The sequence below is a fragment of the Amborella trichopoda genome, chromosome 10 (genome assembly GCF_054954075.1).
Source record: "Amborella trichopoda isolate Santa Cruz 75 chromosome 10, AtrichopodaSantaCruz75HAP2 v2.0, whole genome shotgun sequence".
Lineage (NCBI taxonomy): Eukaryota > Viridiplantae > Streptophyta > Magnoliopsida > Amborellales > Amborellaceae > Amborella > Amborella trichopoda.
The window spans coordinates 40,533,938-40,559,817 of NC_142345.1; the positions used below are offsets into that span (position 1 = coordinate 40,533,938).

General features: G+C 37.8%; 1 protein-coding gene across 4 annotated transcripts; it reads left to right on the plus strand.

The window, feature by feature from the left end:
- The first annotated feature begins 695 nt into the window (after positions 1–695).
- Positions 696–24,225, plus strand: LOC18433980 (eukaryotic translation initiation factor 2 subunit gamma). 4 transcript variants are annotated; one of them, XM_020667147.2, is made up of 11 exons: positions 696–878; positions 2,026–2,081; positions 3,008–3,104; positions 9,460–9,597; positions 10,933–10,994; positions 12,816–12,928; positions 13,027–13,129; positions 16,929–17,156; positions 22,051–22,269; positions 22,700–22,960; positions 23,703–24,225. In XM_020667147.2, the coding sequence occupies exons 4-11, from the start codon at positions 9,492–9,494 to the stop codon at positions 24,003–24,005; spliced, it is 1,395 nt and encodes a 464-aa protein (XP_020522806.1). In that variant the 5' UTR covers positions 696–878; positions 2,026–2,081; positions 3,008–3,104; positions 9,460–9,491; the 3' UTR covers positions 24,006–24,225. The 4 variants fall into 4 exon arrangements, with proteins under 4 accessions (XP_020522806.1, XP_020522808.1, XP_006844119.1 ...); XM_020667149.2 differs by lacking the exon at positions 3,008–3,104; XM_006844056.4 differs by lacking the exon at positions 2,026–2,081.
- The last annotated feature ends 1,655 nt before the right edge of the window (positions 24,226–25,880 follow it).

Sequence of the window (25,880 nt, forward strand, 5' to 3'; positions counted from 1 at the left end):
TTTGTATTATATAAGATATATTATATAATGAATTATTTTATTATTATATAATATACATAAAATAATATATATATATATATATAAAACATAACATTGTACTTTTTATTTATTTTATTAATATATATATATATATGTTTATATCAAATAATATAATATATTATACATGGTATATATTATATTGTATATTATACAATAAAACATATACATTTTATATATGGGGGGTTCATAAAAAAAAAAACTTTCAAGTGTAAGTTCCAACCCTGGGGTTGGAATTTTGTTTTAAAGTAAAATTGGAACTTGAACAGTTTCTCGAAGTTTTGTTTGAAGTTCAATTTTTTTTATGAAAACTTGATAAGTATTGAGAAATTTTTAAAAAGTTACTACATGGGTATGAAACTTTTGACTTTTTTATAGATATATGTAATATTTAATGGTAATTCTTTGAGGTTCTTCATACGGGTAGAACAGGGTCTCCATATGGGTTGGAAGAGGGTCTGTTGGGTGATTTCTCTTATATAATATATATAAATTCGGGGAAACACGTTTTCTTACTAAATGGCATCGAAAGCATAGACCTATGTTCTAGGAGGTACCAGTTCTAAGAGAGGCATTCCCCACGATACCCATTTCCTGCAACCAAACAGAACCTAAGTAAAGTTGCATAGGGACCCCGCGCTCAACTTTTAGGAAGGATTGGAATTCAAGTAAGCCCTAACCCATCTGTTGCCGCACTGAAGCTCAACCCAATCTACCATTGCCGCTCGGCCCACCGAAGCTCAACCCTGCAACTTCTATCCTCCTCGCCCAAAGTTCGTTCTCTCCTTGTCGCTCTAGCCATCCAGGAACCCTAATCTCTTGTTCTGGGCAGAGGATACCGGGTGCGCTCATCCATCTCTCTTTCTGTTGGTCTTGGTCTCTTTGTTTCTCTCTCTAGAATTTCTAAGACGGGCTTTCCTCAGCCCCTTTTTTTTTTTTTCTAGATATTATTGAATCTTCAGACTAGATATTATTGAATCTTCAGATGGGTTTGAGTCTCTCTATAATTTTGAGATGATTTTGGTCTATCGGTTAACATTGTGGTTGGAGGTTTCATTGGTCTCTCTCGAGAACTTTAACAGGGTTCTGCTGTTTAACTTTGGTTTTGCTATAGAGAATGCCCAAATCTAGTAGGGTTTTTTTTTTGTTAAAGAGATTATGCGGAATATCTATACCCAACTCTAACAGGGTCAAGTTGGTTTATTATACTTATTTAACTGAAGAATCATTCACATGTTTGTTGTATAGTTTATTACTTACTTCTTCGAAGTTTCTGCATTTTTCGCCTTTTTACCATGAATGGCATTTTCATATTGATTTTTTTTTTTTTTGCACTGTGTTGTGATTAATTCGTTGATTATTTGCCTCTTTTGAAGTGTGATTCTTTTTTTTTAATGTGTTTTTGAAATGGAATTCGATCATGTTTTGGTGTGATTTGATTCTGTTTTTTCATGATGTGCTAATAGTTGGCGACCTCGTTGATCTGAACGTGTGATGTTTATTTGTGTTTTATTGCATAATTCTGAAAACTGAATTAATATTTGGTACACTGCAAAACTCCTTGTTTGTTTTTTATCCACTTATTTCTTTGTTATTTCTCGTGTTTTATTTACATCTTATTCATCTGTTTATTGTTTGATTGCTTTGCTATTTCTGTAATTTTTCACATCTTAGGACTCTTCCATGAATATTTTATTCAGTTTATCCATGATTTATTAATCACTAGTGCTCATTTTTTCCTATGCATCCTTTTGAAATTTCTGCCATGGATAAGTTGATCAGTCAATTATTTTGTTCCACGATTTTTTTTGCTAATTATTGCTATTGTTATGTGCAATTGCTATGGGTGGACTGTGTGGTTCAAATGAGTGGTTGGATTGGAATTTGTTCTCCTTTTGTTTGGTTTTCTGGGAGAAGTTATTCTTTTAATTACATTATTTGGATTAGAGTATGTGTTTTGTTCGAGTTTATTCTTGGTTTTTTGGTCAGGATTATTCTCAATGATTTATGTCGGATTAAGGAATTTTCTTGAGTAATTCATTCAGGTAATTCGTGTGCCAGTTAATTTCAAAGTTAATTTTTGTTTATATTGTATACATGGGTTTCCACTCCTTTTCTGTTAAATTCTGATTTTTGGCATGTAGCTTTTATGTAATTCTATTGAGCTTCCTGAAATTGTTAGTGCGATCTCTGCCTCTCTCTCTCTCTCTCATATCAGCATTTTTACTACCTCTTATGAGTCCATTGACTCTCATTTCATCTCTGAGATAGCGAGAACACGACTTAAGTGGAATTGGATGTAAGAGTTGTGCTTCTAGTTGTGGATATGCTCTGCTTGTTTTTTGGGATTTAAATGTTTAATGAGCATTGCACGATATAAGAACAAATTTCAATCTCAACCATTACATTTTATAAGATATGCATTAGATGGTTTGTAGTAAGAAAATGATATTCAAAATATGCATTTTGCACATCAAATCAATGAAATACACAATAAATGGTTAAGACATGTAGTTTCAGGCTGTCACAATATGAAACAAGTGAAAATAACAGCTCCACAATTTATTAAACAAGGTTCCTAGCTTTCAGGCTACCGATTTTCACTTTCCTCCCAAATTTTAGGAAAATCAGCAGCTGGAATTTTACTGGGGACACTACAGAGAAAGTTATTAAACGCACCCTTAGGGTTTGTGCCTTTATGGTGTGCCCTAGTTTTTGGAAGTTCTTTTTAGGGTGCGTTTGTTTGGGGGGAGGTTCTTCTCTAGAAGAGGAACCTCCTTTAATACTTTAGCAATCCCGCGTTTGATGTACGAGAAGTGCTACAGTGCCTGGACATTTCTTCCCCAAACCTTCCCCTTTTTCCTTTTAATAATGGAATGTCTATCTTCCGTGGAGAAGGGCAGAAGTTGATTTTCAGAAGGTTTTTGTGATAAAAAGTCCCTGACATTTTCTCATTTCTCTCCCATCTCAGATCAAGACCTAGTCGTCTCCTTCCCCGCCTCCAAGCTTGCAAGCCCTAGCCATCTCCTTCCTCTCTCTCGCGTCTGCCTCCGAGTCTCTGCAACCAGGTACGTCCCCTTCGCCTTCTCTCATCTTCTCTCATCCCCTCTCCCGCTGCATTCTCTCTCTTCTCTCATCTACTCTTTCTCTCCTTACGTGATTCTTTCTCTTTCTCTCTCATCTTCTTTGTCATCACTATTCCCTCTGCTTCTCTTGCTCTCTCCCAATCTGATCTTTCTCTCTCCCCTTGCTTTATCTCTTTGCTCTGTCTCTGTCTCTCTATCTGCCATGCATCCTCTCTCCCTTTGCTTCTCTGTCTCTCCCCCAATCTGGTTGCTCTCTCATCCTCCCTCTGTCTCTCTGCTATTTCTCTCAATCTGGTCTCTCTCTCATCCACCATCTCTTCCTTCTCTTCCTCTGTGCTCTCTCCCAATCTGGTCTCTCTCTCTCATCCACCATCTCTTTCCCTCTCTCCTTCTGCTCGCTCTCCCCTAATCAGGTCTCTTTCTCTCATCCACCCTCTATCTGCTTCTTTCTCTCTTCTCTGTCCCCCTTTTCTCTCTCCCTCATGACCAGCGAGGAACTCAAGATTCTTTACAGAAAAAATTGCCTTCAAATTCACTTCTCTTTCTAATTCTGAACTGAGGTTTTTCCCTTTTCTGTTCTCTGTTTTCCCTATTTTAGGGTTTATTTGAGCATTCATTCTAGGGTTTTTCATTATCAGTTTTTCTTTTGTTGTTTATCGCTATACTCTGTGTTGATTGATTCAAATACTGTCTTCGGAAGTTATTATTTGATGTTCTATCTATTGAGTTTGAGTTGCTTTGGTTATGAGTGAGGACTTTGCAAAGTCCTGTTACGTTGTCTCTGCAACTCTTCATTGTAAGTTTTGGTTGAATTGCTTGATTGTCGGTGTTTCATTGGTTATATATTTTTAGTGTGTTCAATTACTCTTTTTTAATAAATCTAAGCTTTAATTTTCTGTTGAATTAATGAGATATTACTGTATTCAATGACTTCTCCTCATTAAACCAAGTTTTTGTATAATTTTCTTTGATTTTTCAATGATATTAAATTGCTTATGATGTTGATTTTTGAGTAATAAGTGTTAGCACAGAAAGAGAACATCGTTTGCAAGCATTAGGCCCTTATGCTTGCAACCAGTTTGTGACCTTGCGAGCATGCACAACAAGCATAAAAGTGATGCTTTAATGGCACAATGTGTTGCATAAGCGAACTCCAACCATGTTTTCTTCTTTTAAACTGTGAATTGTAGTAGCTATCACAAAAGCACAATGTCTAATTTGTTTTTGCATCTTCTTGTTTTCTCTAGTTTCTACAAGGTTTTATGCTCTTCCATTTATGGCTTTATTTTCAATATTTTGTTGCTATATGCTAGTGATTGTTCATGTAATAATCCGAAGTATGGCTGACATTCTAGGTTTTTCATTTGATTGCTTCTAATACTAACTCTTTACAAGTAAGAATATTTAATTTGCTTGTATTTTCTGTTAGCTGCTCTTAAATATTACTTTGCTAATGGGTAATGCAGTCTTGTTTGCTCAATTTATTGCCTTGATATATTGTTTTAAATGTTTTGATTTGATTGGTAGTTTCATGAATGAGTATAAGGGGACTATGTAGCCAGCTTGGTGGGCCACAATGGTTATTTTCACTGAAAAACTGTCACGTGAAGCTGTTAACTATCAACCAGTGAAACTTGTTTTTCCTGCATGCTCTTATTGAGCAACTTGTTGTGCCTGCATGTGTCTGACATTATTGTCAAAATTTGGGAAGAAATGGCAAGATTATTTTTTTAAATGGTCCCATTTGGTAAAACTGCTTTGGCCACAAAGTTGGACGTTTCTGATGCTTGACCTTGCTATTGCTTTTCCATATCACATCTTGTTTTCTAAATTCAAGGGTATAACTGCCAATATTTGCAATAGCAGAATATGAGATTGGGATGGTTAAATGAGTGGCTTTAATAAGAATATGCATCTCAGCTAACTTCCAAAAAAAAAAAAGAAAAGCACCTTAGCTAAGGATGATTATCGCCATTTCCATGGAAGAAATGTCCTTTAAATTAACCACTTTGTACCATAATTTATTGTTGACTATACAAAAGGGTAGGGCCAACTAGCTAGAATCTAAGGAACCCACCCTTCATCCCAATCTGTGAGTCACCTCCAACAAATGTTTCTTCATAATCACCAAACTCATTTATATGCTAATATGTTACTTGAAACCTGTGTTGATTTTTGAAGATCTTAAGGTGCAATATATCCAGCTTGCAATTGCTATTGATAGTGCATCTGAATGCATAGCCTCCACAACAGTGCAAATCTGTCATACCATCATAGAATTTATTTTCTAATAAGGGTGTAGTTAGGGTTGCCTTGCCCTTTTCTTTTGTCAAATTTTGTGGACCACTGATTGGCACCTTGACATCTCCTGGTGCTTTACATTGTTTATAATTTTTTTTGATTCTAATAAAAAATTGTCACTGATTTAAAAAGGAAACAGATAAAATTTTGTCATTGCTTTTGCCCACTGGAGCTTGATGTTCATTCCCAGCTCCTTTTCTTTTACTCTGCTCTTGTTATCCTAAATTGTACATGACAAGAATTTTTGGTAGCCTGTTCAGGGGGGCACATTTTTTGGACCTGTGAGGTTTTTGTATAGGGCCCCACTTGTGTTGGGACCTACCGCTCTTACTCTCTGTACTCTCTTCTCGTACTCAATTTAAATGCTTGTGCTTACCATATTCTAGAGTCTCCTATTGCATTTCTCGGGGCATCTATTTCACACTTTAGTAACTACGCACGATGACTGCTGTGAATAGTCCATGTTTTTTTTTGTCATATGTTCAGTGTTATATATATATTTAAAGTGTTATATATATATTTATATATATTCTTTGATATGTTAATTGATTTTGTTTTTAGACTTCTTATCTTTGGATGTGGTACATGTGTATATTTTGTTTGAGGGGTAAGGTCTTGTTGAGTTTTGACTTGCACTTTTCCCGTTAGTCCATAAGGATCAGACACCCATATTCCAGGACCATACAAACTTGTGGCATGAAATGCGCCAAACCCAAAGCAAGCCACCTTTGAGATAAATAAATGAATTCCAAAGATTTTGGGCGAATCCAAAGAAGGTTTTCCTGTACGTTCATCAAAGAATATTTCTAGATCCCAATACACCCAATGCTAGATAGCTGCCAAAATGCACAAACCAGAAAACACAATATGTTCCCCGGCCACACCTTCATAGCTCCAAATACTCGGATTCGTTATAGTTCCTCCTGTGATACTTGACCCAAAGAAGGTTTTCCTCTATGTTCATCAAAGAATATTTCTAGATACCAATACACCCAATGCTAGATAGCTTCCAAAAAGCACAAATCAGAGAATCGTAGCTCCAAATACTCGGATTCGTTACAGTTCCTCCTATGATACTCGACCGACCCCATGAATTGGTTATTGATTCCTAAATGGGTTGTGAAGGGTACAAATGTTATGCACAATACACATAATGCTTATGATATTCAGTACACATCCCTATCATCCATCTGGCATCATTGTGGCAGATAATAGAGATGAGTGTAGTTTCATGGTGCATCATTGTAATTGGATCTACAATTCATCTCCCCCATCCTTTTAGGAATAACCAGTGGTTTCCTCATCCCTCAGCTGTGCAGCAGATTAGAGAGAAATAATAAAGGCAAAGGGTAAGCGAACATTTTCTCTTCAGGGTTTTCCAAAGCTGTGCTTTGCTGAAGGCACTGATTAGCTAAGGTGTCTCTCGCTCTTTCTCTCTCTTGCTCTGCTTCACTGAATGCCCTGATTAGCAAAACTCTCTCTCTCTATCTCTCTTTCTCTCTCTCTTCTTTTTCTTCTTCACCTTGTTCTTGTTGTTCTGTTTTTGGTCTTTCTACTTGATATCAGGCATGTACTGTAACATTTAGGTATATTTTCAGAGAAGTTTTGATTGACAAACGAAATAACTGTTCTTTGGAGGAAACCTATATGAGATTTAGCAGATTTGATGAAGAAGTTTCACATATTTTGAGCTTATGGAGTTTTGAACTGTTGTTGTTGTATTTCTTCAATCATAAGAATAATTTATTTTAATTTCATGTCGAATGGTTTCTTGTCTGTTGATTTCCTCTGCATTCACAATTCAAGTGATGCTCACCAACTTTTAATGAACCATACGATGGAATTTTTCTCGTTTATTGTTTATGAAGAAGCCAGATCAAATTTCTCGTACTTTCCTTTCACAAAGTTCAATCTCCTGTTAACTCTCCATCTGTCCTATTGAGTATTGGACTAAATGAGTATTCGAATCTGTTGTAATTGTAAATCTGGAATCTTGCATTACGTTGAAGATTATCTCAGTGGATTTTCTGAAATTTTAGTTCCATGTAATAACCAAATGGCTTGATTCCATGTTCCTGTCAATTCTCTATCCTCTGAAGTCTATGTTAATGTTTTAAGGGTGCGGTTTCTATAGAGCCTAGGCTCTGAACAATCAAATTAGAGCCTACCATCAAATAGTGTCGAGAAATATAGTTTCAATACTATAGATCTTTTTGATAGCCTTAAAATATATTTTCATCTCTATTGATAAAGTTTAAAGCTTAAAAAATAGTCTAGATTGAGATATCTATGAAAATTTGAAAAATCTTTAAAATTGACTGTCCAAAAATGTGTTACAAAATGCACTATTTCCAAAACTTGAAATCCATTTTTTTCTTATGTTCATGCATCTTGATGGTGAGATGTTCAATTTGAGTATATTTGGGCATCAAAACAACCTCTTCCAGTACAACTTTTGAGGTAGGCTTGAATTTGATTGTTTAGAGCCTCGGCTCTATATAAACTTTTCCCATGTTTTAAAGGTTGAGTTCCGAGTCATGCACAACCCCAAAAAGTCAAAAAAATAAAAAGATTGTAAAAACAGAAAAGGCTAAAAATCAGAAAAAATTGAAAGGGGTAATAGACATCATTAGAAGACTGAAGAAGATAAAAAAGATATATAAAAAATTGATTTTTGAAAATTTTGAAATATGGGCTTCGTACCTTGAATATTTTAGAAAATTTTAAAAAAGGAAAAACTATGAAAGTCCCCAAATCATCTTAAAAACTATCAAAATCATCTAAAAACATAGTTCTAACAAATATATTGGTGTTTTCAATTTTTTTTAAAATTTTAATTATCCTTTTTTATTTTTTATCAGTTTTTTGATGGTCGGCGAGTTGGGCACCCAACTCTCCCCGCCAATAGGGTGAGGCCGAGTTACGCGGCCAAGTTGAGTGGACTCTGCCGAGTCCAAAAACACTGGTCTATGCATGACCCTCATTTCTCCCGCCGCTGATCTTCCTCTTGCCTGAAACTACATACCTTTCAACATTGACTTGCATTGCTTTATGTTTGGCTCAGTGTTGAAACACTCACTTGAATTCGCATGGTCACTGATTATTTGCCAAGCCCAAAACCATGCATATGGGAACTGATAGGGTTTGGCCAAGTCTGTCAGAGATTTGGCTTACCTGACTCGGGCTCGGATTTTAGTGAGATTCTTGACCCCGGCCCTTGTTTTGTTACACTGTTGGCTTTGTAAGAATTGCTTGCTTTTGTATGGGTTATGAACATGCTGTACAATGAAACTAGCCATTTCTACTGCCTCTACTAGAGATCTTATGTTAGGAGGATAACGATTGACACCTTGATTCTTGCCTTAATGGTGATCACCTTCCACCTTGGGGATTTTATTGCTCTATTGCTGAGGACCATGACAATCTCCCTAGCATTCTTTGGTTCATTTCTTTTTTTGTTTTGCTTCTCCACATAAGCTCATCCACGTTTCTATCAGCTAGTGCTATGCTCCCTAGTAATTGTTTAGAAGATGGTCTCCCCAACATTCTTCAACTCTTTGTTATTTTTCCCTTGCCTTCTTGACTGGCTACATCCGTCCCATTTAGCAAAACAGCTGAGAGGTCCATTCCAAGTGTTAGGGATTCAATTCGTTATTCATTCATGACTGTGGACGTGATCAAAATTTGCTGATCCTAGAGACATTTGGATTGTGAAATTTAGTGAGCAGTACCCTCCCAGAAAATTAATATATCTAAACTAAAGTATTCTTGCTGGATATGCCCAGGGCTACCTCCTGCCTTTGACAACCTTCCTTGGAACCACATATGAGGTCAAAGGTTAAAAGGGTTCAAATCATATTCATCTGTCTATATGTAGTGGGGTGAATATCTCTTAGTTGATCTAATATGCTGAAAATGTAACCGTAGGATCTTTGTCTTGATGGTGCATTTATTTCTTTTTCATGATTTGAATTTACTTTTTGGGGGATTTGTTTATTTCTCTTGGGTTTCGATGATGAATCTTGGGTTCCTGCAGTTTTTTGTTGGTGTTTATTATCTGCTGTCAAGATGTCGCGTAAAGGGTTGATGGAGCAGGACCTTAGTAAGCTTGATGTGACAAAATTGCATCCTCTCTCTCCAGAAGTCATATCTCGTCAAGCTACAATTAATATTGGTAAGTTTCTCTCCTCTTTTCTACATTAGCAGGTCCATGTTGTTGGTTTAACTTCTGTGCTTATGCAATCTTTGGTATTTGCAAATGATTATAAAAAATCTACCAGTATTTGGAGCATTACTTTCATCATGACTCTTACAGTTTATTTTTGGAGAACATACACCATATTGGAGCCTGTTTACATGTGTCATGGAAATGATCATCATGAATGGTTGGGTTGGTAAGAGAAAATGTTTGCAACAATCATGTTTGATGCATGCACATGAATAGGGATGTGGTCAAGAATATATTTTTTATTCTTATTTTATTAGAACATGGTTATGCCATGTAGTAATAGAAAAGGCAAATGATTGCGCATTGTAGGGGATGATTATTGTACTAATGATCAATTGATTTGATTGCGTGTTGTAGGGGATGATTGTTGTACTAATGATCAATAGATGTTTAAAATGCAAACCTGTGAAAATCTTTTCCATAAAAAGAAAATTTGATGAACATTAGAGTGGCTTGCAACAATAAAGGAACCTTTTTCTATGACTAAAACATGAAACATGATTATTTCATAATCACTAGTCAATCCTTAGTTCTAATTCAAGCTATAGGAACTTGTACCAACTTTTGTGACGATCATATTGTTATTGTTGGCTGTGTATGTTTCTCTATGTTTGTTTATCGGCTAATTTTGTAAAACTCAAGTGTATCAGGAAAAGATCTTTGCAATCTGATACTTGAGCAGTTATTCTTTTGCTTATTTTGAGTGGAAGATTGTGAAATATTTTATTTTAATTCTAGTGTGGATCCTGGCCAACAATCATTTTGGATAACCCCAAGAACTCCGTAACAAGTAAATTATAGTAGTGCGCGTTTGGAATAAGCAATTGTCTCCCCTGTTATTGAGATGTTATATTCATTTCCCAGCTGCTTATAAACTGCTTAAAACTTAGTGCATCAGAAAAATATTTTTGCAATCTGATACTTGAGCAGTAATTCTTTTGCTTATTTTGAACTGATGATTGTGAAATATTTTATTTTAATGCTAGTGTGGATCCTGACCAACAATCGTTTTGGATAACCCCAAGAACTCCATAAATATGCAAGTAAATTATAGTAGTGCGTGTTTGGAATAAGCAATAGTCTCTCCTGTTATTGAGATGCTATATTCATTTCCCACCTGCTTATAAACTGCTTGATTTGCTTATGATAGCTTTGTATGTGGATTAAATTGGTGTTCCACAGTATTTTGTTTATTATTTTTATATTTGTGGTATTTTGTATGATGCAGCCATTTTGTCTTGAAGAATTTATTAGATGGATTAATTCTAAGTATTTGTTCAGGTACAATTGGTCATGTGGCACATGGGAAATCAACTGTTGTTAAAGCAATATCTGGAGTTCAGGCAATTCTCTTTTCTTTTGTGATTCCTCATTCAAATGAATGGCTGCATGATTTAGTGGCTTTTTCTTTCTGAAATTGTGAAGTATTGAGTATGAATGGTTATGTTTGTAGTAGTCACATTATGTTTGTACTAGTATTTTTTTCAATAGATTTATATAGCCAAACGATTCTTGAGTTTGTCAGATTAGGCTGTCCGCCAATGTTTCCACTCAAATGGTTGTTACTCCTAGCTAATTGCTTATATCACCGCTAGAAAAATTGCTTATGTTATTTGTTTTCTTTACTGGCTCTCTGCACCTTGCAATCTGAATGGTCTTCAGTTAGGTTACAAATTTTTTTACTTTTTAATTTTAATTGTTATTATCATGATTGACTTAGTGCTGATTAAAGAAGGATTTATACTGTTATAAATGATTGAGGTTAAGTGAGTTTATGGGGGGTTTGGATTGCTTGGTTGGGAGAAACATTGCGAATGTTTGACTTTCATTTGGGTGGACTTATTGGGGTGCATATTTATTTTATATTGGGATGGTGTTGAGCTTGCTTACATGCACATACTTACAAAACCTTGCTTATGTCCTCTTGTTTTGGATTAGGGTTTAAGGCCCATATTACAATGGGCTTGATCCTAAGTCCTTGCTGACCCAAGAAAATATTTGGTAATGAAACAAGTGTTCAAACCATTGATTAGAGCATCATAATGCAAGTAATAAGATGAAAGCAGGTGTATTTAGAGGGTGGGATGACATTATTTTTAGAAGGTGGTATCTCTCATAATTGCAACCTGGAGTTGGGCTTGCTGGAGCTGTATTGTAGTTATATACTTATATACATGACACTGATTGCTCGAGATTATGGAACGTTGATTTTCATGTTCTACTGTTGCCTTCTTTTACCTGTGTTTATTGATCAATGACTCACCAGTCATGCATTCTTGGGACTTCCCTTTTAGATTTGGGAAAGTTAAGGTGAATAATTTGTTTGGAAAGTTGCCTACCTTTTTCTGTGCAGCCCAAATGACCACAACTTCGAGATCCTGCCAATCTCGAGATTTGAGGGTAACCTGTTAATTACTATCTGCATCTTGAGGTTATATAGGGATCCAAGGGTTATGGGTCTTGTCCTATGAAGAAAACGTAGGTGACTTTCTACTTAATCATTCCTCCATATTATACTCTATTTTACTGCAGAAAACCATATTCTATTAGAGTGGGAGCGCCAATGGAATGATGATGGACAGTGATACACAGTGGGAACCACCAGAGGACATAGCCCCAATGGTGGGCCCCACTCTTTCTCTATAGCTCTGTCAATCATTTCTTTAGACGGTGATGATTCCATAGGAGTATCATCATCCGCATTCCATCGGATTGTGCTTTCCCTTTCTGATCGATGCATTTGAATCTTTATGCCCTGTTTTATTTTTGCGAAGATTGTGTTTATGAATAAAAGGGGTGTTTTTTATGCTAACTTTTGATTAGTAATACCTTCATACTAAAGCACCACTCTTTGGGTTCTTTCTATTGGATTTTGCACTGCATCCTGCCATACCGCCAATATTCTAATTTGTAATAAGATTACCAGTCTAGCTTTATTTTGGATCTAAGTTCTCTTTCCTTTGCTATCAGTTCTTTTGACCCCATGTTTCTTATAAGTTGCACCATGATGAATTTGCAGTCTTATTTTTGATATGGAATATTTTGGTTGCTCATATTTGATAAAGCTACCTCTTCTGGCCCCTATTTTCAAGTTATGTTTCTGAAAATTTGATTCTGATAAAAATTTGGTATGCCTGATTTTTTTACTTTTTAACTGTGTACAGACTGTTCGTTTCAAAAATGAATTGGAGCGTAATATCACTATTAAGCTGGGCTATGCAAATGCCAAGATATACAAGTGTGAGGATGAACGATGCCCTAGACCAATGTGCTACAAGTATGCTACTCATGGGTAACTTTGTGAATTTGGCAACTCCTTTGTTTGTGGGTAATTTTATGTTCTTTTGTGTGTGACTATTTCCATGTAACGTGCAGAGCATATGGAAGTGGAAAGGAAGATACCCCCTTGTGTGACGTTCCTGGATTTGAAAATGCTAGGATGAAACTCTTAAGGCATGTTTCCTTTGTGGACTGCCCGGTGAGCTCTCTCTTTTCTTTATTAGCGTGAATTTCTTTACAAATCTGTGTTTTCTGGTTATGACTTTTTCTGGGTTACCTCGTGTTAACGTGGAGAGGAAAGATCTCGTGAAAAGAAGAGACTCCTTTTGGGTTACGTTGTATTATTGTAGATATGACATTCAGATGAAAATGATGTATTTTTATTCAATTGTTCTAGGTTTGCATCTTGCATAAAACCAGAATTTTACCTGAATGATTGAGTAGCTTTTCCTTTAAAAATCCCTTCTGACTGTTTCTAAAAAATCATGCAAAATATACTTCTGCCAACTTCTGGAAGTGCATTAGAATTTTCTTTATGTTCTACTCTGTGCTTTCTCTTCCAATATTTTGGTTTCTTGCTCCTCCAAAAGTTGGATATCTGAAAGTGACACATGTACCTTTTTAAATCCAGAGGGTCTTCTTTGTTTGAGAGTAGGCGTCTTCGTTAAAATCCCTTCTAGGTGTTATAGATTTTGCAGCTATCATAGATTGTGGCTTATGCATTCTCATATTCATTGTTTGAGATGTAAGTGGGGGGGCAGAAAGTGGGCTAGTGTACGTCATCTGCAATGCTATTGTGGCATCTTGAGCAAGTATTTGACATTTTCCTCTGTCAAATGGTTGAACTCTACACCCCGCCGCTGGAAGGGAGAGAGGAATTCATAATGGCTAAAGACCGAAGGAGGGTGGAAGGATGTGATAGTATTAAAAAGTAGCGTTACATCAATGATGATGAAGTGTCGAGTGCTGAGGTTTTACTATAGGGAATGTGATAATAAAATATGGTGGAGTAGTAGTTTTTGAGGCAGAAAGTGTATACGGATGGTAGGGTTTATAAAGAAATCCATCAGGGAGGGAGGCAGGATTTGGTTGTAGAATAAATTAGTTGAGAGCAGCACCTTATCTGTGACAGGTGTATAAGGATGGTCGTCGAGAGATGATATAAAACAGAGCCATGTGGGAGAGGGACTGATTGGGTTGTAAAATATTGCTGAGAATAGCTCCACGTTGGTGAGGTTGAAAGTATGGATGGTGGAAGTTGTAAAACAAAACTGATAATATTTAATGTAAAGTAAGGGAGAATAATCATGTATTTATTAGGTGAAAAAGAGAGAAAACTAAAAAGATGATTAAGCCATGGCCTGTAGTTTAAGGTGCAGACCTTCTTATGCTTGCTTTGGTAAAGTTATAGTTATCTGCCGAAGGATTTAAGGATTCTAGGCTTTCATAATAACGATTTGTACCTCTTTCATACATATGGCGAATTATGGCAGTTTCCCATTCTTTGTTCACAATCATTACTTAGGAGTTTAATTGCCTGGTGGTGCAGGTTGGTTGAGGCAAGGGATAGTTGCTAATGTGCTTTATGCCGATGATACTCTGCACTCTTCCTGTTGCTGGTGCTTCTGCAACCCAGTCAGATAACCCAATTCTATGCTTGATGTCGAGGCAAAAGGGAAAGGACTTCAATATTGGATGTTGGTGAAAATTGAGTTATCGAGAGACTTCATCAGTTGGTTGCGTTATAGGTCTGGCTCACTTTAAAATTCAGGACTCTGTGGCATGCACTATGCATGGCCATGCCACAGAAGCTGTGACGAATGGATACTTGTACATGCTTAACGTGCCGGTGTTGTATCATGTCAATGACGATATGGCATGCTCATAGGATACTTCTAAATATAAAATGACATCACTTTAAGTAATATAATGTGAACAAAATACAGTAGTCTGCATTATGTCATGGGGTGTGTGTGTGTGTGTGGGGTTTGTGGGTGTGAAGGATAACATTTACAAATGCCCATGAGTGAATATCTATAATACTTCACCCATGGCTCATCACAATTCAAAGTCTATCAAATTGTCACGATTATCCAATAGTGTTTGAATCTTAATATTTTTTTTACAAATTAGATATATCTGAAATTTGGGGCATGTGTACGCCTAACCATTTCACACTAAAATAAATATAGAAATAATTATCAAAAAATATAAAATTACCAGTAGATAATGTTTACAAACGCCAATGGGTGAATTTCTACAGTACTTCAGTCATAGCTCATCACCATCCAAAGTCCATTAGGCAGCCACGATTATCCAATAGTATTTGAATTTTAATATTTTTTCTACAAATTGGATTTATATGAAATTTAGGGCGTGTGTGCGCCTAACCATTTCCCCCAAAAATAAAATATAAAAAATATCACAAAATAAAATTACCAAAATATCCATGAACTATTCATAGTGGTAATTTGGTGTCACTTTTGTTACTTGAATTATTCTTTATATTTTATTTTGGTGTGCCTCACTGAGTCATGGACACCCTTGTAATTTGAGGTTAATCCGATTTGTAAATAAATGCTAAAAATTCAAACGCCATAAGATAATCATGGTTGTCTGATGGACTTTGGATGGTGATGAGTCATGAGCGAAATACTGTAGAAATTCACTTGTGGGTGTTTTTAAGTGTTTTCCATATATAAATGTGTGTGCCTGAGTGCATGTGCGTGTGTGTATGTGTACCGAATTGTTGGTTACATGTATTTGTGTATTGTACTAGGTATGATATATTTTGTAAGTGTGTTAGCTAGAATGCTTGTATTTGTTTCCCTGTGAAGGATTGCAAAAAATGCTGTCACACCCTCATTCTCCTTATCCATGCCTGTATCTGGGCATCTTAGCTAAGAAGTGCTGTGGAAACTGTTAAGCGAATGTGAATGTTTTGAAGCTTCAATGGAAGAAACAATATCTTTGGGAGGTTGCATCACACTTTATCTCATTTAGTTGTTCCATATCACTTCTTAAGTGGGAACTTGAAGTGGCTTTGACAATGTTTTCATTTGGAGTGTGGATGATAGAGGTCTTGGATACATTTAGTTCAGTTAAGCAAGTTTTGAATCGCTAAGAAGTTTGGGATTTCGTGTCATGGGTTTAAGAGAAGTGAAAAGGCCTTTATTGGGGATGTGGCATTGGAGGCTTTAGGAGTTGTGGAGTCTGTGGTGTGGGGAATGGTATGGAATGAACATGGTGTGGTAATATTTTAAGCTAGATGTTAGCTGAAGGATTACTGGCTTGATGGTGTATTCTGAATCTTGGATTCTAGAGGTGTAGTGCAATTATTATGGTGTTAGGGCTTTGGTGTTTTGGCTTGGCAAAAAATCAAGTTGGATTGCATCCTCTACTGGCATTCTTAATCTATTCAGTTTTATTAAAACGAAATAATTTCATCGAAGTTTATTTTGTTCATCTCTCTAGAGAACTTTTACTTACTAGATTATGTGTTTGTCTTAAAGAATATATTTAGAAAACTATAAAGTATCAATGGTGATTATGCCTTGTGCTTATTTATATACTACAGGGAACATATAAAAATAATTCCCTGTAACTCCTCCACAAATCTTGTGGGTGCTTCATATACTTAGTAATATCAAAATCATGCTTGGACCCGTCATTTTTCTAGATGAGTATTTTATCCTTGTTAATCTTACTAAAATATTCTTGCTTATCCTATCAGAGTGAGTAAAATTGTCAGTTTGAAAATCCAGCACTGTGTTCAGAGATCATACTTGTGGAGAACCTTAGGGTTTATGTGGTGTTCTAGTCATTGTTCCAATTTTTCCCTTTAAACTATTTTTTTTAACAATTCGGGACTATTGTTTTTGCATGTAAACAAAAATTGACAACTTTCCCATTCATGACTGATGAATTGTATTTTTTGATTGTCTGGGTATCATTTGTTTATGCATTTGAAGAGCGTCAACATTTATTTTATTTGGCAGGGTCATGATATTCTTATGGCCACCATGCTCAATGGAGCAGCCATCATGGATGGTGCATTGCTTTTGATTGCTGCCAATGAAAGCTGCCCCCAGCCTCAGACCTCTGAGCATCTTGCAGCCGTTGAAATTATGCGACTCCAACATATTATCATTCTACAAAATAAAATTGATTTAATCCAAGAGAGTGTTGCCATCAACCAGCATGATGCAATCCAGAAGTTTATCCAGGTAAGCGTGTCTTTAAATTTGACTCATCAGAGCTTCTTTCCTTAGAAATTGGAACTAGGTTTTATTTTCTTTGATGAATTGAAGTAACTTATCTGTTTTCCTTTTTTAATTAAGTTTTTTAAAAGTCCCTCTCAGTTCAGCAAAGTTTGCTACAGATACTGGTGGTTTTGTTACATGGATTTATGGGGGGACAATTAATAGTGAAATATTTTTTTTTGAAAAAGTCGAACTGTTGTATTGATTGGTGAAGTGTACAAAAAATTTGGCGATCCACAGTTTGGGTGCTCGAGTCCATAAACCCCTTACGGGGTCCAAAAGATGCTTTACAGCCCTTATAAACAACCAAAAAATACGATCGATAAAGCTTTACAAAAAACTGTGCCTGGGTGTTCAAAAAGTGCCCGAAAGAGTTCCAAGCAATGTGAATTGGGAAGCTCCCTCCTTAGCGAGTGTGTTGGCTACTGTGTTTGCTTCCCTCCAAGTATGCCTCCATACAACGTGCATATACCTGCAAAGGTGGAATATTTCATCAAAAAAGTGGTCCAATCTCCATGGACAGGGGGAAGATATAGAAGCTCATGCGATAACATTTTTGGAATCACCTACAACCATTAGTCAAATGATCCATGCTGACCTATGCACACAGTACTTTGCTGATCTATGCGGTGGGGCCACTTATTTTACTCAATTTTTTTTTTTTTTGGAATCACCTTCTACAATCAGAGTGGGACCCCAGGTAAGATTAAAATTTCTGAGACCGAAAAGGAGAGCTGAGGCCTCAGCAGTATTAGAGTCGGAAATCCCGATAGGACGGGAGTATGAGAACAAGTACAGTCGTCCATATCTCGGGAAATTCCCCCTATGCTTGAGGGGCCAGGCCTGCGAAGAGAGCAACCATTGAAGTTGAGCTTGGATCAGCCATGCTCCGGTGGTCTCCACAAGGAGGCTCGAGTGATTTGGGTAGAGAGATAGGACAACAAAGCCAGCCAGATCTGATGGAAGACAGCAAGAGAGCAATGCTGGAAGTGTTTGTTGTTTTTTGCCCAAAAAATGACCGTGGATCTGAGCTTGTCTATCATCACCTCCAAATGAGCCTTCTCACCACGAAAGATCCTGTTATTTCTCTCCAACCGGATCACTCAAAGGGTGGCAACCACTGCAGCTTTCCACAGAATGTTGACAGATTTTGGCCACTCGCAGTGAATAAAGTGATGCTTGTTGGTCTCTTCGTCATTGGTACACATAGTGCATCTGTTTGGGTCTGCAACCCCCTCCTTTGTTGTTGGTCGACTGTTGGAGCTCGTTTGGAGATAGCAATCCAGGAAAGCATCTGGACCTTGGGGGGCATTAAGGGGTTCCAAGCTTTACCCACTGCCGACTGATGAGAAGGTGGCTGAGAGGAGTGTCTCAGGAGGGGGTGATAGAAATAGGACACTGAGAAGGTGCCCGAGTGAGCTGGGGACCAGATGAGCTTATTGGGTCCCATGGAGCGGGACAAAGGTTGAGTGGAGAGCGAGCTGCAATTTGAGGAAGCTTGGTACCTCTTGGTCATTCAATGGCCTCCGAAAATTTGGATTCCACACCCTACTGGAATCCGAGGTTTCGGGATTGTCCACGATGATGACCTGGGGATCCCTAGCCAAAAGGAAGAGTAAGGGGAAGCGATCCCTCAAGGGTGTATGACCAATCCACAGATCTGACCAAAAGGAGACTCTATCTCCGGCTCTCGGCCGAAAGCGAATGTTGAAGACATCGAAAGAAGCTTCTCCATAAACCAGAGGAGTTGTGTGTGCCCTACTGGTGGGAATCCAAGCTGAATTCGAGCAGTGGTACTTAGATTGAACGACATCTAGCCAGAGGTGGTTTTCCTGGGTTGCAAAGTGCCACCACCATTTGCCAAGGAGGGCGAGGTTGTGGTCTTCAAGCCTGCTTATGTCCAGGCCCCTTGACCAAAGGAAGTTCCGCTTAAGTTGTTCTCGGTGGTGGTGCGGGCATGTGAAAAGGGACATTTGGAAAACGGGAATGTTGGAAAGCGTAGCCTTGATTGGAGTTGGGCTACCAGCTGATGATCCTTGATTAGAGTTAGGCTACCAGCTGATGATAGGAATCTACCTTTCCATCCCACGAGTCGCCTATCGAATTTATCTATAATGGCTCCACTGGTTCAGTTTAGGTTTGCCTAAGCACAGGGGTAGGCCCAAGTAAAACAGAAGCCAAGGCAGCTACTTTGCACCCCTATCAATGGGTGAGGTTAGAGATCACTGAATCGTTGACAACAATCCCCATCATCTTTGTCTTCTCCAAGTTAAGTCTGAAACCAGTGGCCATTTCAAAGCATTTTAGGAAGAGGAGAAGGAGGTCGACTTGTATCGTGGAATCGCAAAAAACCAGAGTATCGTCAGCATATTGTGAGTGGGAAGTCTCAGGGCCTCTGAATGCTGACTTGGAAACCCTGAAGAAGACCACTACGATACAAACCAGTTAAGGACCTGCTAAACACCTCTGCCACAATGGCAAAGAGCAAGGGTGAGAGAGGATCTCCCTGTCTGAGGCCTCTTGAAAAGGAGAAAACGCCCCTAGGGAAGCCATTGTTGAGGATGGAAAAGTAAGGATTTGAGATGCACCCACGGATCCAAGAACGCCACCGGGGCCCGAAGCCCATCCTAAGGAAGGTCTTGTCCAAGATGGCCTAATCAATGTTGTCGTAAGCCTCTTCCCAATCAAGTTTGAAGACTACACCGGGAACTTTGTTTCGGTGTCTAGAGTGGATACATTCATGGGCTACTAAGGCACCATCAAGAATTTACCTATCCTTGATGAAGGCTCCCTGGGTGGGAGAAATGACCCACCTGAGTACTTCATGCGGCCTGGATGCTAAGACCTTGGCCCGGATTTTGTATGGAGTATTGATAAGACTGATGGGGCAAAAGTCCTTTAGCTCCTGGGCACCTTCGACTTTGGGGATAAGGGCTATGAAGGTAGCATTCATGGATTTGTTGATGATGCCCTGGTGATAGAAATATTCAAAGAAAGCCAACATGTCAAGGCGAATGGGTTCCCAAAACTATTTGAATAGGGCGGCCACTGGCTAGCTGTCAGGACCAGGGGCATGGTCCTGACCAAGGTCCTTAATGGCAGTTAGGCCTTCTCCTTCTGAGAAGGGGCGTTCAAGCCACTCCGAGAGGTCGGAAGGGATGATGTGGAAGGCTAGAGAGGCCATCCTGGGTCTTGGGCCAGAGGGGGCCTTGAAGAGCTTCTTTACGAACTCAATGATGGTTCAATCTTACAGGCAGTGTCAAAGACCTGGGCACCAACTCTAATAAGGGAAATGGTGTTATTGAACCTTCGATTGTTAGCAATTTTGTGAAAAAAACCAGTGTTTAGGTAACCGTGGCTGAGCCATTTGACCTTGGAGCATTGAGACCAAATCCTCTCTACTGAGGAGGCTAAGATCGGAGAGCTTAGCTTGGGATCTCAAATCGTGTTCGACCGAAGAAAGGGGTTTGCTCTCCTCTAAAGAATCTTGGGATTGAATCAAGTTGAGCAAGGTGAGTTTTTGTTCTCAGAAATTACTGGGAATGTGCCTACTCCAGTCTTTAAGAGCGGCCTTTAGGAGCTGTAGTTTTCCTTTGAAGACGGAAACCAGCCCATCCTCGTGCTTGCTGTGCAAAGGAGGACCACCAGGAGGGGAGGAGGGAAAACAAATCTGGCTCCTCAAGCCCGGCCAATTTGAAGCGGAAACGTTTAGGACCCCTTTGGATAGGTAATGTGTCCAGCAAGATGAGACGATGGTCTGAGATAGGCTTAGAGAGGGCCAAGTGTTGGTGTGGGGAAAGGAGGAGTCCTAAGCAATAGATATAAGGTACCTATCCAATTTCAACAGGGCAGGGTGGAGGAGTGATCAGACCAAGTAAACTGGGCCCCTTGGAGTGGGAGATCCAGTAGATTGTTACGGGATACAAAGTCGAAGAACTCCAGCATGGCCAGGGAGACGAAAGAATTGGAGTTGCGCTTGAATGACCACTTAGTAACATTAAAATCGCTTCTAATACGCCAGCTAGGGAGAGCCAGGGAGGCCAAAGATTGGAGCTCCTTCCAAAAGCTGGCTCGATGAAAGTGGGGATTAAGCCCATAAACAGCCATGAAGAACCATGGGAGGCTGTTGGAGATCCTAGTCAGAAACCGAGAAACACCAATGTTGGAAGAGGAGAGAACGTGTAGGGTCGCGTCCCAGATGACCCATATCCCATCTAAGGCGCCACTAGCCTCCAAGACGGCCCACTGGCATGGTCTAGAGCCCTACACCTGGCAAATGAGGGCTAGGGAAGGAGAAGAGGAACCCTTCATGGAGAATATATAAATTATGTGAAATAACCTTAAAAAAAGGTGTGACATAACAAAGGATGCACTTCAAAGTATGAGTTAAAGTTTCCTTTCTTGTTCAGGGTTCTGTGGGATATTACATTTTTTATCATTTTTATTCCTAGCTAAGATATTAATGACTGCTTTGGTGAAGGCAAATATATTTTCAAAAAATGGGGGCAATATTTTTATAAACTAAGGAGGTTGATTGAGAAAACAGAAAATTGGAACAGCGCACACTTCGAACTCTAGTGGCATGACTACTAATAAATGGAGATATAGAACTGAAAGTGACATGGAATTAATTTATTTTTAGTTGGTATATTTTTATTATGTAAATAGCATAATTGCTTATCCAACACACCTAGAGATGTATATTAAGATGTATATATATAATAATGATATATGTATCCACTTGCGGGTGTAGGTATGTTAGTATGTATATGTCTGAGCTTGCATGAGGAGGTAAAGAGGGAGGATTTAACTCTACTTCTACACTTTTGAGGCTGACTTTGCATTTTTTTTCATGCAGCAAACAATTGCTGATGGAGCTCCGGTTGTTCCAATTTCTGCACAATTGAAGTATAATATTGACGTAGTGTGCGAATACCTTGTACATAAAATACCAGTTCCAGAAAGAAACTTCGTTGCACCACCCAACATGATAGTGATCCGCTCTTTTGACGTGAATAAACCTGGTTCTGAGGTAGAGGAGATAAAGGGTGGTGTTGCAGGTGGAAGTATTTTGAGCGTATGTTTCTTACCGTTCTTGTTTTTCAACTCGTAGAAATGATTTGCATGGCCATCATGGTAACTTTTTAATTTTTTGAAAGTTGTAATTGCTGTAGCCAATAAAAAATGAGTTGGTATAATTTTTTGAACCTGTGATGATTTGATATTGGCTGAAACGGTGATTCATTTCAATTAATTGTCTGCGCAATCTGACTAGTGGTTGTGTGTAAAAGGGGATTTTAAATTTTTCTTGACTTCTCCCGCTCTCTTTATTATCACCTTTATTGCTCTCTCTCTCTCTCTCTCTCTCGCAGACACACACGGGGACAGGTCTTAAAGCTGTCTTTACAATGATATCTCTCTCTCCGTCTCTCTCTTGCGTTGTAAAGCCTTCTTGACCTTTGTGGAAATCTCTCTAAGTTTCATAGTGGTTTTCTATTTTTGTGCAGGGTGTGCTGAGGGTAAATCAGAAGATTGAAGTTCGGCCTGGGATCGTTGTGAAAGATGAGAATGGAAACATGAAATGTACCCCAATTTATTCAAGGATAGTCTCCTTATTTGCCGAGCAAAACGAGCTTCAGTTTGCAGTTCCAGGAGGTCTTATTGGAGTAGGTACTACAATGGATCCCACCCTGACCCGTGCTGATCGTCTCGTGGGTCAGGTGCTGGGAGAGGTTGGGTCACTCCCTGATGTCTTTGTTGAGCTCGAGGTAAGCCATCACTTGCTCTTTTTATCCATGTCTTTCTGGCCTAAGTCTCAATAAATGATATCCAAGTAAGAAATATATGAAAAATAGAAATCCAAAGAGGCTAGATACGCTTCATTAACCTTCATATATTGTGAAATTTGTTATCCTTTTCTGAATTTTTTAAATATATATCAATAGAAGCAAAACCCGTTTTTTATATCAAGTACCCAGACTTTGTGTTGCACGGTATTTCTGCAAACAGGGATTTTCCATCTTTTAAAAATGTAGCTGTAGAGCACGAAGATTTTAGTGTGGTTGATAAGCATCTAATGCTTGTCATGGCATAGTTGATGCATTGCATGCTAATTCCTCTGTATGCTGCCTTCAAAAGTCTCTCTCGGCAAATTACCCCATAAGCCCATTCAGAAATGATTAGCATGCGAGCATTGGGTTGATTAATGTCCAACTAATGAATCAGGAACTGGTAACCTTGCTGGTTCTGGAACAGCAAGACTTGGATGATCCGATTTTGATCCTAGTCTGTCTTGAGTCTTAAAAGAATCTTGTGAGTGTATTTTTCGAAAAATTGCTGTTTTCAAAGAGCAAGTTTCTTAGATTCAAGTGGGGACTCACCGAGCCAACTCGCCCACCCCAGGCAGTGGCCAAATTCTGGTGCGTGTCCAACATTTCAAAACATTGCATGATCTTATAAAGTGAAGAAGGTTGAGAGAGAGAGAGGTTCATCCTGAGTTATGTTGAGCAGGTCAACTTCTTCCTCCTCCGCCGCCTTCTTGGTGTGAGGACAAAGGGCACAGAGAAGCAAGGGAAGGTGTCAAAGTTGGCCAAGGCAGAGATACTCATGCTAAATATAGGTTCCATGTCGACTGGTGCAAAGGTGTTGGCTGTGAAGAATGATTTAGCAAAGCTTCAGCTGACATCACCTGTTTGCACGAGTAAAGGAGAGAAGGTGGCTTTGAGTAGGCGAATCGAGAAGCATTGGCGCCTTATTGGATGGGGTCAGATTCAGGCTGGAGCCACACTAGATGTTCCCCCTTGCCCCATATAGAGACAGAAAACAAGGTAAAGAAGACCGCAACTTAGAGAAGCCGGGAGAGTTCAGTGTGAGATAGAGAGCAATGTGGGTTGGGAGAGAACTTTTAGGGACTGTTTTTGTCAGATGGAGAAGAAAACCTAAGAACTAGCTTAAGTTATTGATTTTGGTTTTGAGGATTTTTGACTGATTTGAGATTTGATTTTAACATGGGAATGCCCTACTTGTTTTCACATATTTTTCTTGCAATTCATTGTACCTCTGTGTTTATGTGATTTTTTTTCATGTGATAAGGACTTCATAGTTTCCGGCTCATGATGCACCAATGACATGACACCAACGTCAGATACTTCAAAATAATATTCTAAAAGATTGTGATCCAGATAAAAATTTGTCAGATTCTCAGTTGAATCAGCAATTTGTTAATTATATAATAAATAGGTGCAATTTATAGTCAAAAGATTTCCCTATAAGAGATGCTTTTGCTGGATTTATTAAACCTACAGGAGATGTAGAATTTTGATTATGAGCCTATAAACCTACAGGACATAACCCATGTTGGTATGAACTGCGAGTAAAGAAACCTGTTTCGCATGAGACGAGAGCCATAGAAGGCATGAATCGCACGCATAGCTAACTCTCCGTTTAAATTATGATGTTTTCAATTTTTTATTTTTATTTTTTGAAATCAATTAAGAACTTTGAGTTTTCAAAATATCTTCAAAAAATCGTGTTTATTTAATTGAAACCGATATAAACTTGTAATTTATCTTTTTGTAAAAAATCTTTTCAAAAAAATTTCTTCTCTATTACTTTATTTCGTCATTAATTTAATATTATTGAATTTTAATTTAAAGATAAACACATTAACGTTTGGATTAAATTAAGAATCACACCTTAAAGTAAAATACCATAAAAACTATCACCCATAAATTCCCTTAAAAAAAGTGTATATAAATGTACATGCAATACATTCATCAAAAAATAAGACACCAGAACAATCGTATATATCAAAATAATAGGCAGGAGTAACCCAATAAAAAATCTTTTTTTTTAAGAAAAAAATTGGAGCATTTTTATTGGGTGTGGTTTTTATAGAACTTGGGCTCTAAACAATTCAATTAGAGCCTACCTTCAAATTTTGTCGAGGAATGTGGTTTCAATATTGGAAATCATTTTGATAACCTTAAAATATATTTTCATATTTATTAATAAAGTTTAAAGCTTCAAAATAGTGCAGATAGAGATATCTATGAAAACTTTAAAATCTTTAAAATTGACGATCCAAAAATGCGTTACAAAATACATCATTTCCAAAACTTGAAATCTATTTTTTTCTCATGGCCATGCATCTTGATGTTGAGATGATCAATTTAAAGATATTTGAGAATGAAAACAACCTCTTCTAGTGAATGTTTTGAGGTATGCTTGAATTTGATTGATTAGAGCCTTGGCTCTATATAAACTTTTCTTTTTTTATAAAGAGCAAGAGATATATTCAAAGATACTAAAGATTTAGGCAGCTAAGAATTTAATGTGAGATTTGAATTTGCTCAAGTATTTTGTTGTTTTCTTTATGCATATAGAAATTTGATTAATTGCATATTTTAAAAAGTTATCTTTTTGTTTTATTGATGTATGCAACATAGCATTTTGGATGGACCACTCTTTTACATATTTGGATCTTCGTGTTTGGTTTTAGTTAATTGCAATACTTGAGTGATTTCTTTGCCTTTTTTTTTCTCTTTGAATAATAATCCTACACCTTGGTTTATAGTTCTTGTTATTTAATAAGGGAAAATTATAAAAAAACACCCTAAATAGACTATCTATGCAACTTACCCTCACCACAATCTTTTCTGTCACTTTTTCCCCCAAAACAATCTTTCC

Coding starts and splice junctions, on each gene's coding strand:
- LOC18433980 (XM_020667147.2), top strand. CDS start 9,492: ATGTCGCGTAAAGGGTTGATGGAGCAGGACCTTAGTAAGCTTGATGTG. Junction 10,995..12,815: donor AAGCAATATCTGGAGTTCAG/GCAATTCTCTTT, acceptor AACTGTGTACAG/ACTGTTCGTTTCAAAAATGA. Junction 17,157..22,050: donor CAATCCAGAAGTTTATCCAG/GTAAGCGTGTCT, acceptor TTTTTCATGCAG/CAAACAATTGCTGATGGAGC.